Genomic DNA, 12,707 nt, shown 5'->3' on the forward strand with positions numbered 1-12,707 from the left:
TCCTCTCTGGTGTTGCTTTGTGATTAGTAGATTTTCTGTAGGCTACTAGGTGACTGGAAATATTTCTGTAGTTTTCATACAAACTGAAGAAGAGATAAAAATGATTAAAAAGATGTTGGAAGGTTTTTGGCAAATAGATGAGAGAGCAGAAAATAAACAGACTGCAGTACAACACATATTTCTGACGTTCTTGATGGGCATTTTTACATTACACATCCTGCAGTCAGGAGGAGATACCCGGGAACAGAGTTCTCCTGAGAGCGCAGCTGATCCACCAGCCACTGCAAGATCTCTGGATCAAACACCACTGCCTAGACTCACAATTACTTTGCTTCAACACATCTATGCCTTTATTTCTAAACCAAAATTCCTAATAATGGACATGAAGATTGCTGTGTATTCTGATCAGAAGTGCAACATGGCTGAAGTTTCTTCACCATCTGCCCATGACCTCAGGCTGGGCTCATTGTTAGGATGGTGGCAGGGACGGTCAGCGTGGGGGGGGTTTCAATGTAAACAGCTGTCAAGTAAAATCTCCATCATGGCTTTAGTATTTCCTACACTTGGCAGGGAAAAAACCATTATCACAAATGCAGTGCATTACACTCCATGCAGGGAAAAATCACAGGTGCTGCCTGAATAGATAGTAATTCCGTTATCTAATAAATACTATTTATTGTGTAAGGGAATGAAAGACAGGTTCAGTTTAACACACAGAGTAAGGTTTATTTCCCTGGCCAGCCACATACTTCCTGTGCAAGCTGGAAAAGTTATTTAATCTGTCCTGACTCACGCTCAGTTTTAAGTACGAAGGGTACGGGAGCTGCTGGTAAGATTTTGCGAATATCATGTATCTGTGTCTGTTGTTACACTGCTAGCTCTAAGACAGCAATAAATTAATTCGAGCGGTGGACAGCAGCTCTTTCTCAGAAAAGATGTTAACAGGTTCGGCTAATTCAATTACTGGTACTCAAAAGGGCAATGTGAAAAAAACCCCCACTGTTTTGAGAATCTGTTTGGACAAGATTCAAGCAGGAAAAATTGGAGGAACAGCTTTGCTGGCTGGTTACACAAGAGGCATGGAAGCTCTCTGCTTGAGAGATTTGTGTGTAGGCCCTCCAGTGATTGTACCGTAACTCAACAGGGAATCATTGCCGAGTATCTAATACATGCCATAGGTCTCACATTTTGGGCATTGCTACTCCACATTTTTGTCAGTGACCTGAAAGATAATGTGACATAATCACTGATAGTTTGCTAATGACAAAGAGGACGATTCACTGACAGACAGCAGCTGGGATTACTTTTTTAGTTGACTAAGCAAAATAAAATGTGTACTAACTGCAAATACACAAACAAATTGTGTACTAACATGTAAATACATGCTCACACTTCTGCAGAAAGGAACACGGGCTAAATTCAGGAGGAGTTCACACTGGGAAACAAAGTATTTATCAGTCTGCTGGTAGATGTAAATTCCTCATACAGCCACATTCTAAAGGAACAAGGCCTTCGCTTCTATTCCATAAAAAAAGAATACGAGGTTCTAGAGAGAAGGTTATTACTTCTGCTTTTAACCCATTTGTGGCCACCACAGAAATACTGTCTTGCCCCATTCCTTGTGTCTGTAATTTAAGAAAGAGCTTTTGAAGTGTTGACACAGTAAAATATGCGTGTAGGGCTTCTTTGTGCTTACACAGACCAATACAATGCATAGGTTTTTACAAAGGACTACAGGAAGTATTTGGTATTAACCCACCTCTCGCTCTCTTCTAATTTAAAATTTAACTTTGCCTTTTGATATCAGTATCTATGTTCAATCTACTATGAGGCAAAATTTTCTCCATCATGACTCTTAACTCTGCAGCACAAAAAACCACCAGATATGTCTGCAAACAGCTTTACTTGACCACACAATTGATGGTATTTCATAACCTGAACATTGGTTAGTACTGTAACTATGTGTAGATTCATATCAGTCACAAAAGCATACAAGAACGTTAGCAAAGCAAACTCAGGAAAAGCCATGATTCTTCCCATCACCATGAAACCAATTCATTGCCACAGTGAAATCTGATCATTTTGCCTCTGCATAACACGGCGACACACCCCTGTTCTCATATTTGAAGCCTGCATCTGCATACATCTATCAGGATGGACTACAACAAGGAGTAAACACCTGAAATTAATACAGCCAAGCATTGTCCCGTGTTTAATCTAATCAAAAGGATTGATGCTCATCATTTGGAATGAACATGAACACTGGTTCCAAGAGGTAATTTAATGAATCACAATAGGTCTCATGAGCATTTTTGTTGGTAATTAGGGCCATAAAGCTACAGGGAACGATTTCAATCACCCACTGCCCATCACAAAATAACATAATTTAATAACAAAGCAAACAATATAATAATTGCAGTGCAACACAAACTTAGGTTAACAGCTAACTAGCATTTTTAGCTAGTTAGTCAAAAATGTGCCCTCAGACATGTCCACATACACTGCTCCACTTTCTGACTTGAAAATATAGCATCAAATCAGTGTCACTTAAAAGAATTCTGGCTAGTTTAAATACTTTAACTGCTCTGGTTTAGCTTAACTAATAAATCTTCTGCATTTACAAAAGGCATACATAAAACAGTGAGAAAGATTATCTTGTGTTTAAGAGATGTGCCTGAGATTCACACACCTGTGCAGTTCCCAATTCTGGTATTCAGCAGATCTGAAAGAGTTTTCAATTCTGCAACCGCTTGTATGATTCACTTCCAAACCCATGAGCAATCTTGCTGTATTTGGGGGGCAATGCTGAGCAGAACAACTCTCAAAGCTGGTAGTTAAAAAGATACATATGATAAATATAAATAATAAAAAGTGAAGCATGCAGATAGAACAATTTTTAAACTAAGTCATTGAGATTTAAGTATCAGAGAATGGCCAGAGTAAGATATACCAGCGACTGCACTTGATCTAAAAAAACCCTTTTAATTAGTAGAAATGTTGCTTATTAAAGTAATTTTATACCAAATTTCCCAAGATCCTGACAGCAGGTCTCACCAAATTCACAAGTGCTCCACTTCGTTCAAAAAGCATCACAATGTATAAACAGAAAATATGGGATACTAAAAAGTTATAATAATCTCAATTTTAGTAGCAGATGAAATGGCCCAGAATACATTGTTACAATATTCTAAGATTAATTTTGCATTCCAGGCCCATGACTTGGGTACTATTACAATCTTATGTCCAATTTTGTCTGACAGTTAAAGAAGGGTGCTGTTATTTTGCAGAGAGGACAATGGATGACTGAAAGCTGAACGCTGGGCATCGTGATAGACAACTAAAGAGCTCCAGTAAAATTTCTTTTCATGCATCTCAGCAGACTAATAAATCTAAGATTCTATAATGTAATAAGAAGAGAAAATGATTTTAAGAATCAAGACTGTTAATATTTTTTGCTTATGAGAGGAGTGGCATTCGGTCCTTTTTTTCCTGATCTACAGAACAGAGCACTGAGCAAACTGAAATTAGGGAAAAGGGTGAAAAGTCAGCCAGAAACAGCTTTAAAAAAAATTATATGTAACACTTAATAGAGGTGGCAGGGTTGCTATCAAGCTGTTACAAATACAGAAAGCCTGAGGCATGCTCCCAGTTCTATGCCACTACACACCTGGAATAAAAAAAGACGGATAATCAGCACGTACAAGCTAATACGATAAAAATAATTAACATAATGAAACAATCTGCTTTTTCTTCAAGAAACCATCATTTCACACAAATAGTATAAACTACAACAGGAGCAAACAATACATAAAACATTTCTTCCTAAGAAGTATAATAGTTTATATTCCAAAATATTTATCACTGCCATTCTTAAATATTTTTACAATTTTTTACACAATCCTTAACAAAAAAATCATACAGCAACAAGTTGACAATTTTATTCAAATGCTGTAATCATCTATTCCCTCAGTACTTTTACTTCAGAAGGTGGCATTATTCTACGAGGAAGGGCGGACAAATGTAGTGTAATGGTTTAGATTAAAGAAAACATCATCTGTCTTTCATATAAATTAACTTATCAAGCATTCACAATGTAAGAGCAGTCTCCCCACCCCCCAACTGAATGTTTACAGTATTCTTGTTTGGTTAAAAACAGTAAGATTTGCAGGAAATGAGCCTGCACATACAATCTAATACCTACAAATTTGCTGGGTTTAAATGTGATTAATCTAAATTCTTCTTACTTGTCTCACAGGTGTCAAGAGGGAAATATGGCCATGTGACAGTTTTCCTCCTCTTCCTCATTTTGACTACAGGGATAACGACAGTGGGATGCTTTAACTCAAGATGTCACATTCAGACATATTCTACCCAAAATATTTGCTCCCTTTTCACAAGAAAGGCAGTATTATAAATCAGTTTACTGACCCTCATTCCACAAGACATTTCAATCATTTTATTAAGCAGACAAGGAGCTTCCAGGAATGCCAGTATGCCCACAGCTCACCATGTACAGTAAAGAGGTGGAAACGTCCAAACAACAAAAAGGAAGTAAATCATTAAAGCTTACCTAAGAAATACTTATGCATAGTCAATAATTAATTGACTCATTGTCCTAGCAAATCATCCATGTTTCATATGAAGGTATTTGGACTGGTCTGTGAATTGCCATCCGGATTGAAACCCAGAATGGAAGCACGTAGATGGGAAAGCCCTAGGAAAATGCTTACTGGTTAAGCATGTAAATAGTTCTACTGAAGATAACAGTCTTGCATTTTGGTTTTTGTTGGGGTTTTTTTTTTTTTTAAAGTAAGTGTATAAAAATCAAAGCTTTTGAGAACATAAGGACCAATGCATTTTGAAAGCGTAACAATGTGACAGAATCATGTTTGATTTTACTCAACACAAGGGTTGAGTCTTAATTCCTTGACTGAAGGCACATAAAGTTTGACCACCTAATTCAGTTGTGCCGGTATTACACGCAGTTTTTAAAACTCACATCCATTTATCCAGTTCTGTCAAGTTAGCAGCCAGTAATTTGAAAATTATGTAAAAATAAAGATCTTAAAATAATAAATTACTCAGAAAGCAATCCTGCATTTTTTGCCTCATAAAGCACACCTAAAGATTTATGTCTACAGGTACAGTGTACAACGTTGTGCCAGTGGGAGCCTGTTTACTACATGATTTGCAATATATTTCACAGTAAATGAACCCCAACATACAAGTAGGGACGCTCAAATTTATGAGAGGTTCTTTTTCCTTTTTCATTACAAGACACATGCAAAAAAAAAAAAAAAAAAAAGAAAAAGAAATCTTAGAACATTCTTTGAGTAACACTGAAGGCTTTCAGGAAAGTCTGAAGGAAAGCCATTATTTAAAATAAAAATATTTTAAATATTAAGGCAGTAAAAATTTATTCTCTGTTCTGATTCTTCATAATTTTTTTCAAGATTCCCAAGTTTAAAAACTACAGACTGTAGAAACTCAAGACTGTTTTCCAGCTCGTTGGGTTTATGGAAGGGCAATGGAACCACACCGCACCAGAGGTAGGCAGCCGCCACAGCGCAGGATTTACAGCAAACAGAATATGGAGAAACAACTATTGCAACAGAGACCAAAACCTTCGTGGAAGGTTAACTGTTGGGTGATGCATGGTGTCCTGCAGGAGGAAGCTCCCTGGCAGCGTTCAGCTGTGGCTGAGGTTCGGCAAGGGAGCATTGCCACAACTGGCAGAATCTGGCCAAAGATCTCACGCTGGTTTGTTCGCTTGCCTGCTTTTGAAGAAACGGGTTAAACCCAGCTGGTCGGAAAGCTTTCGGATTTCGGAGGGCCACTGCTGCGCAGCTGCTGGTGACAAGGCCGGTGCCGTCCCCCCGTTGTTGCCCAGCCGGGGTTTATCTTCCATCCTCAGCGGAGGATGCACGCTGGCTTCGCCTGCAGAGACCCACGCACAGCTGGGTGCACACACTCGCGGGTCGCGAAGGGCACAAACCTTCGCTCCTGCAGGAGAAAGCAAACACTTCACGATTCACAAGGAAAACATAAGAGTCTGCCTCGCTTTTTGTGGGTTTTTTTAAGCATCCAGCGCCGACCTGCCCCTGAGAGCCAGACTCGGCGAGACAGGACTCCTCCGGCCGCCCGGCGGGGAGCTGGTTGCCGAAGCCCCACAGGCTGAGGACGGGACCCCGCCGCAGCCCGAGTCGGGCTCGGCAGGCCGGGCCGGGTGCCGCCTCTCGGCGGGCCGCCGCTCTCCCCGCCCCCGGGCCGTGTGTGCGGAAGCGGCCTGACGCGCGGCGCTGGCGGCGCCCGGGATTGTGGGAGCTGGGGGGGGGCCGTGGACGGCGGCGGCGGTGGTGCGGGGGAGAGGAAGGGGCCGCGGCTGACGGGTTCCGGTGTCGGGCGTAGACGTGTCGACCGGGGCCGCGGAGTGAGAGGCGCTGCCCCTGCCCGCTCGGAACAGCGGCCGGTCCGGGGCCAGCCCGGCGGCGCCATGTCCGGGACCAGCAGCCCCGAAGCCGTGAAGAAGCTGCTGGAAAACATGCAGGGAGACCTGCGGGGCCTGAGCCTGGAGTGCCGGAAAAAATTTCCCCCCGTCAAGGAGGTGAGGAGTGGGCTGAGCTGAGCCGAGCCGGGCCGGGCGGCGGGCGCCACTCCGGAGGGGCCTCCCTCGTTGTGGGGCCCGGCCGGAGCGGAGGGTGCCGGTACCCCCACGCCCTCAGTCCGGTGCCGTTCCCGGTGAGGTCCGTCCTTCATGGCTGCGGGTTGCCGAGCGCTGTCTGTGCCGAGACGTGGCTTTGCCTGTCGTCTTTGTGGGTTGTTGTTTTTTAATACGCTATGGAAGCAGGGGACGTGGGCCGGGCTAGTTCACTTCGGGGAGTGGGCTTGGGGAGATAGCTCATCTCTTGACAGGGGCAAAATGGGGGCAGCCCCGCTTCGCCCCTGGCGCCCTCCCGAGGGAAGAGACAAAGTTTGGCTTGGCTGTCTCGGTATCTCCTCACGGAACGCGCCCGAGGGGGGCTCGGTAGTGAGGGTTTGGGCGCACCGGCGGACAGGCACCTAGCCGGTGCCTGGCGGGCTGCGAGTGCTTCGGTGGCGGCTGGCCGGCCGGCGAGGAGGGGCAGCCCCGCCGGTGGGGGCCGTGCTCGGCCCCGCCGGGACACGGCCGGGGCTGCGGTGCGGGGCCTTACCCGTGCAACGAATGCCCACGCCGTCCGAAGCGTGCGTGGCTCCGAGTCGGCGTACGCGACTTGCCACTCACTGTTGCACATCTGCGTCTGCCGGTATTAACCGTGTGGATCGCTGGTCATCGCTAGCGAGCTCTGTCATTTTGGGGTTACGTGGCTTTCCAATGTGTGGTTACAACCGAGGAGGCTTGGGAGACAAGAAGTTTAAGTGACTTTTTTCTCCCTTTTTTAACAACTCCGTTAGTAAATGTATGTCAGTAAGATTGCATGTTTTATTTTTCAAACCTCAGTTTACTATGCTTGCAGCTTTAGACTTTAGGAATCTTGATGAGCCAGATAAACTGAAGGGAAATTTATCTCTAATTTGAAATATACATTTTAACTTTGTGTTTATCTAATGTGTTTACATAGTTTAACTTTTTCCCTATGAGTAATTTCATCACTTGCCTTTTAAAAAAATAATTATGCTATAGTGGGAGGGAAAAATATATTAATTTAGATTAAGTTGCGCAACTGAAAAAGTACCTGCGAAAATACGGAAAAGACTGTCAGTTGGGAAGAAAGGAGTGACATATGTAATATGACTTTATTTCCAGTTAAGTGATAGCATGTTTAATGCTGTGTGAACTATTGTACACTTTAACAGATGAATTGCAGCTAATGACTGTGTGTGTTTTGAAAGGCGTGAAGCATCATGCTGTAGCAGGGCATGTTATATACGATTATAGGTTTCAGAGGAATGCCGGTGTGTTTCAGAAATTGTGTGTGGTCACAGAAAAACAAGAGAAAGTTGTGATCAGTTCTGAGAAATTGTGTGCAGTCATATGTAAATAAGAAAAAGTTGTGGTCAGTTGAACAGAAATCTGTGTGTCTTTTGGAGGGAGGCGGGGGTGCTGCTTCCACTTTCTCCTGAGTATTACTGCATGAGTCTGAGTAAGTTAGTCTGTGAACAAGTTTCCCCACTGTGTTAATGTTTACTTTCTCCTATAAAGGAGATGAGCAGCGTAATTCTTAAGCTAGTATTTTTGGTACTGTTTCATTCCATTTGCCATGCTGAAGGTTAGCGAAACCACTGCATATGCAATTCTTGATACGTCTTCAGCATGTTTATCATATTCTTGTGTAAGTATGACTTTTGTGTTGTTTCCTTTTACATCTCGACAGCAATTTGCATAACTTCATTAAAAACACTTGAAGTTTTTCACAGTTGTCTGGAGTTTGGGTAGGTTTGTGGAGTAGCACTGGGAGGTGTTTAAAGAGAGATGGGACTTTTTCTGTTGTGAGTTGTGGACTCTTGCAGAAGAGGTCTGAGGTGCAAGCAGTCCTAAAGTAGGATGTATGATACAGTCACAGGAAACAATCTTACTTCCTCACTTCAGGAAGCCTTTTTTTCCCTGTTGTTCTAGTTTTAAAGGAAACAAGTGTCATTTTCAGTCAGATTTCAACTGCTAAACAGATATTTTCATCACAGGTGTTTGGTCTGATCATGATGATTGGATTTGGCTAGTGATTGGGGGAATGGCATGTTCTTCTTACTGATTTGGAACAGCACCAGCTTTTTAAACCACGTTTAAACATAGACTTTTAAAAACATTCCTACTACTTAAAATCTCACTTTTTTTCACTTGTGTAATAGTGTAACTATTGTCATCACAACCACATGCAGTGGAATTTATGAGTTTATCTTGCAGCTAATGTGTATGCTTCCGTGTCACTTAATAAACTTATCATACTGTGATAAAGCTATTGAAAAATTCCTAGTCCAAAATTAATAGTTGTAAGCTGTATCACAGTTATTAGATTTGATAGGTACTTTGTGAAGGCAAATGGCTTCTAATAAACTTTTCAGTTTCTAGCATAATCTAAAATTTTGCTCACAGCTATTTGTTATTGCCAGCCATTTCTAAAATGTTTTGTCTATTCTGTTTTTTAAATTATTTTAATATTAATACTGTTAAAAATCTGCAAAATTAATTTAGCTGATAGGTATGCTGCTGATAAAAGTAGTAGTGTAGTTCTCAATTCTACTTGTTGCTCAAGTGACTAATTTGAGCAAATCCTTTTTTTAATCAATATTGTAAGGAGTTAGAAAGTGGTATGATCAGAAAAATAGAGCCTTTTTTTAAAAATTAAATAGGGTTTTAGATTTTAAGGATCTGTCTAATGCAATATGTTATTACAAACTAATGCCATATTGATTAGGTACAGAGAGACCAAAACAATATTAAATGATTCTTTGAACAAGCAGGTAGATGATGCAACTGAAGTGCTTTATTGGAGTTGGTTTTTTTGGGGGGGAGGGGGGATGCAGCAGAAAAGGGGACAGCTGTCTGGGGTATCCCACAGACTGTGGGATTTAGACCTTATCCTCAGTTAGGAACTGGAAGTAAGGTCTTAAACCCTTACTGAAAATGGAACTTGAACTCTTCACTGTTTTAAGCACTTTCATCTCATAATTTTCTATTACTTCTGAGTCTCTAAAGTTTTCTTCATAGGTCACATTTATGTGGAAATCATGTAGTTGTAAGTCCAGTCACTTACAACAGTGGATTCTGAGGTTTTTGTGGACTCTTTAATAATCTGTTAAGAAACATTGAAATTACTGAGTTTCTCCCAATGTTAAACTTATGACACAAATATGTGGCAAACTTCCTTCCCCTTCGTTAGAGAGGGCTTTTAACTAAGAAATAACAGAATGTATTGTTGTCCTCAAAGCAATCCACACCTTGTCTTTGCTCCATGTGACAAATAATACCCGAGTAGAATTTTCCTAGATGGTGCTGCTTAATACATTGAGAATGGGAGCTGCACAATCTGTGGTTTTGAAGTTGTGTTGCTGACGATGTTTGGGGATTAACTAATGTGCTAGACTTATTTTTCTTAAGGGTGTGGGGAATACCAGTTGCTATTAGACTTCAGGCCCATGTCTGTTGTTGCTAGGTGTTTTTGACTGTTTCTGTTGGGTAGATGGATAAATCCTGTGTGATATTCCTCAAATCAGCACTGACTACAGAAATATACTAAGCATGAAAGCTGTATACTATGACCAAAGAATGATTTGGTGGTTATGTCTGTGATATGCCCAATCTGTTTATATTGGCAGATGTACAAAATAATGACATTGCTGAAACATATATTCTTATTTTCACAATATATTTACATTTCCCAGTTATAAAAAATAGAAACCAACCAGGGATGTGGTAGAAGCTCTCAGGGCAAGCCTAAATTAAACAGTCGAGCTTGAAATTACAGAGGATGAAGCAGTCTTTGGTACCAGTATAAGTTATGCTCATATTATCTTACGGAGTCTGACGTTTCTGCTAGAAAATTATACCACTTGGCCATTAAACCTTTGTTTTTAATACGATGGGGCCTAAAGTTTGCTCTGTATTAGAGCATTGCAATGCTTAACTTCCAACTCTGGACAGAATTGTGTGGCACACGCGTAAAGCTTTATAGATTATCCTAACCTGCTAGTGTCTGGAGTTTGGATATCCTGTGCTGGGTGTGTGGGAAGCTGGCAGTGCTCTCTTTACTGAAGTGGAGTAAGAATTTTGTCTTATCACAAAATTGAAAATAGTTTAGTGTGCTAAGTAGGTTACCTGCTGTTTCTGATTACTGAATCGAAATACTGTTTTGTAAGCTGCATCTGATTTGGTTTGATAACTTCACTGTGTAAGAAACCTTAGAAATAAAAGGGGAAAAATATAAGTATTTAGCAGAAATAATCGAGTTAAAAGGGAAAATAAGCATACCCAGAAAGTTGTTCTCAGCCTGAATTTCAGTCAGATATAACTCCTTGTTGTTTACACAGATCTAGTCCAAGGATCGGCTTTCTATTAGGCTTGTAGTTTCTACATTGACTCAGGTTTTTTCTCTTTATTTTTTTAAATAGCTGTAAAAACAAAATGAGCTTGAAAAAACACATTAAAAAGAATAACTCTTATCCAGCTTCCTGCACAGTTGCAGGCATGCTCGTGGGAGAGGGGAAGGGAGAGTGCTGGCGGGGTTGGGGTGGGCAGGGACTGTGTCCTCCCGTGGCAGGATCAGCTTGGCCTGGCTTAGACCAGTTGTGGGACGGGGCGCGCCCTCTGTTTAGCAGTTGGGTAATGGATTGTAGGTCTCTGTGTGGTTTAGGGTGTTTGCTGCTGCGGTAATTTGGAATTGTAGGGCTGGAAAAGGAATAGCATTCTTTTTGCCTCAACCTGGAAGAGTAGCACAGCTTTAGTTTTGAATATCTTGGTCAGTTGAAGTGTTCTCTTGAGATTCCTGAAAGACAGCTTTTGATAGCCTCTCTGTACTGTTTCTTTTCCAGACCTTTGTTTGAAACAGCGGCATTGCTTTTGTTTAACTATTTATTGAGTTGTGTATGCCTTTGGCATACAGACATATTTTTGAACCAGTATTGTAAATTAATTTGCTGTATCTAGGAAAAATAATAGAATCTGATTTTGCAATCTTATTTGCCTTCTTTTATAAGTAACTCTACTTGCAGGCAAGTATTCTTATAAAATTCTTTGGGCAAAAGTTAAAGAATCCAGATTTGAGTGACTTCTGGATAAAGCAAACTTTAAATTATTGAATTACAGTAGAAGTGATGTGGGCTAGCTGAGCCAGGAGACAGTATTTGCCCTTTCTGAGGGGCTGTCTGTTGTGTTCTGTGAACAGAGGTTTTACTCATACTTTTCTTCTTCAGAGTCCACTGCTGTCTGCACTGAGTGACGTACCTGACAGTTTTATCCCCTGGGTTAAATCATTCTCATTTTGGAATGATATGCTGATCCTGAACGCATCTTAGGGCTAATGCCAAAAAGCTAGTTGGGAAGCTTGTCCTTTTAGGGAACCTCTCTGATGTCACTGAGTAGCTGCTGTTTCGTAGAAACAAAATATGAGGATGTATTGTACAAATTAAACGTATGTTAAAAAGATACAGATTAGTTAATTAGGTTTACAATGTTGAAGTGATCATTAGGATTCCTAATGCAACTGGAAGGAACAGTTTAAAAGAAGTGTGAATGTTAGCTGTTTGTTCTGTAACAGTAACAATGTTTCAGAGAATCTGTTGAATGTGATGCAGTACACAAATTGGAGAAGGCTAAGAAAGAAAATGACGTGCTGAAATGCCTTGTGATTTGGGCATTTGAGTTGCTTGATGTATTTATTGCTAGCATTCAATGATTTCTGAGGGCTGTGTGTTTGTGCTACTCTTGCAGTAAAAAGATGAGCCAAATGGACCTGTTAAAGAACAACCCTTTGCATGTAGACCATTTTCTGTAGGAGTAATCAAGTTTTGGGGTTTTCTGCTTTATTTTTGATTGAAATGAATTGAATAATTCCAGTACTGTAGCCTACAGGGAACTTAACCTGCACTGAACTTTCCATGTTGGTTAATTTTCAGGTCCTCACAGCGTTAGTTCAGAAGGATGCAAACACTACAGAGTTTTTGGTTCTCTTTAATGGATATTCACGTAACTAATAATTTGAAGGTTCTTTTGAAATGTAGAAACTGTGCTCTGTAAA

General features: G+C 41.0%; 1 protein-coding gene and 1 long non-coding RNA gene across 6 annotated transcripts in view; one reads left to right on the forward strand and one right to left on the reverse strand.

Annotated features, from left to right (window-relative positions):
* Nucleotides 1-2,962: 2,962 nt before the first annotated feature.
* LOC142600513 (uncharacterized) lies at nucleotides 2,963-6,305 on the reverse strand. Its single transcript, XR_012834045.1, has 2 exons — nucleotides 6,096-6,305; nucleotides 2,963-6,003 (listed from the first exon to the last, which is right to left on the reverse strand). It is a non-coding gene; the product is annotated as an uncharacterized LOC142600513 (long non-coding RNA).
* The window catches only part of MON2 (MON2 regulator of endosome-to-Golgi trafficking), an 82,991-nt gene continuing 76,587 nt past the window's right edge, over nucleotides 6,304-12,707 (forward strand). For all 5 annotated transcript variants that reach the window (XM_075745384.1, XM_075745360.1, XM_075745368.1 and 2 more), the window contains exon 1: nucleotides 6,304-6,604. In XM_075745384.1, the coding sequence (XP_075601499.1) occupies nucleotides 6,494-6,604 (111 nt within the window). In that variant the 5' untranslated portion in view covers nucleotides 6,304-6,493. The remainder of the gene's footprint in view (nucleotides 6,605-12,707) is intronic.

This window comes from Balearica regulorum, chromosome 1, assembly GCF_011004875.1.
Source record: "Balearica regulorum gibbericeps isolate bBalReg1 chromosome 1, bBalReg1.pri, whole genome shotgun sequence".
NCBI classification, from domain to species: Eukaryota; Metazoa; Chordata; class Aves; order Gruiformes; family Gruidae; genus Balearica; species Balearica regulorum.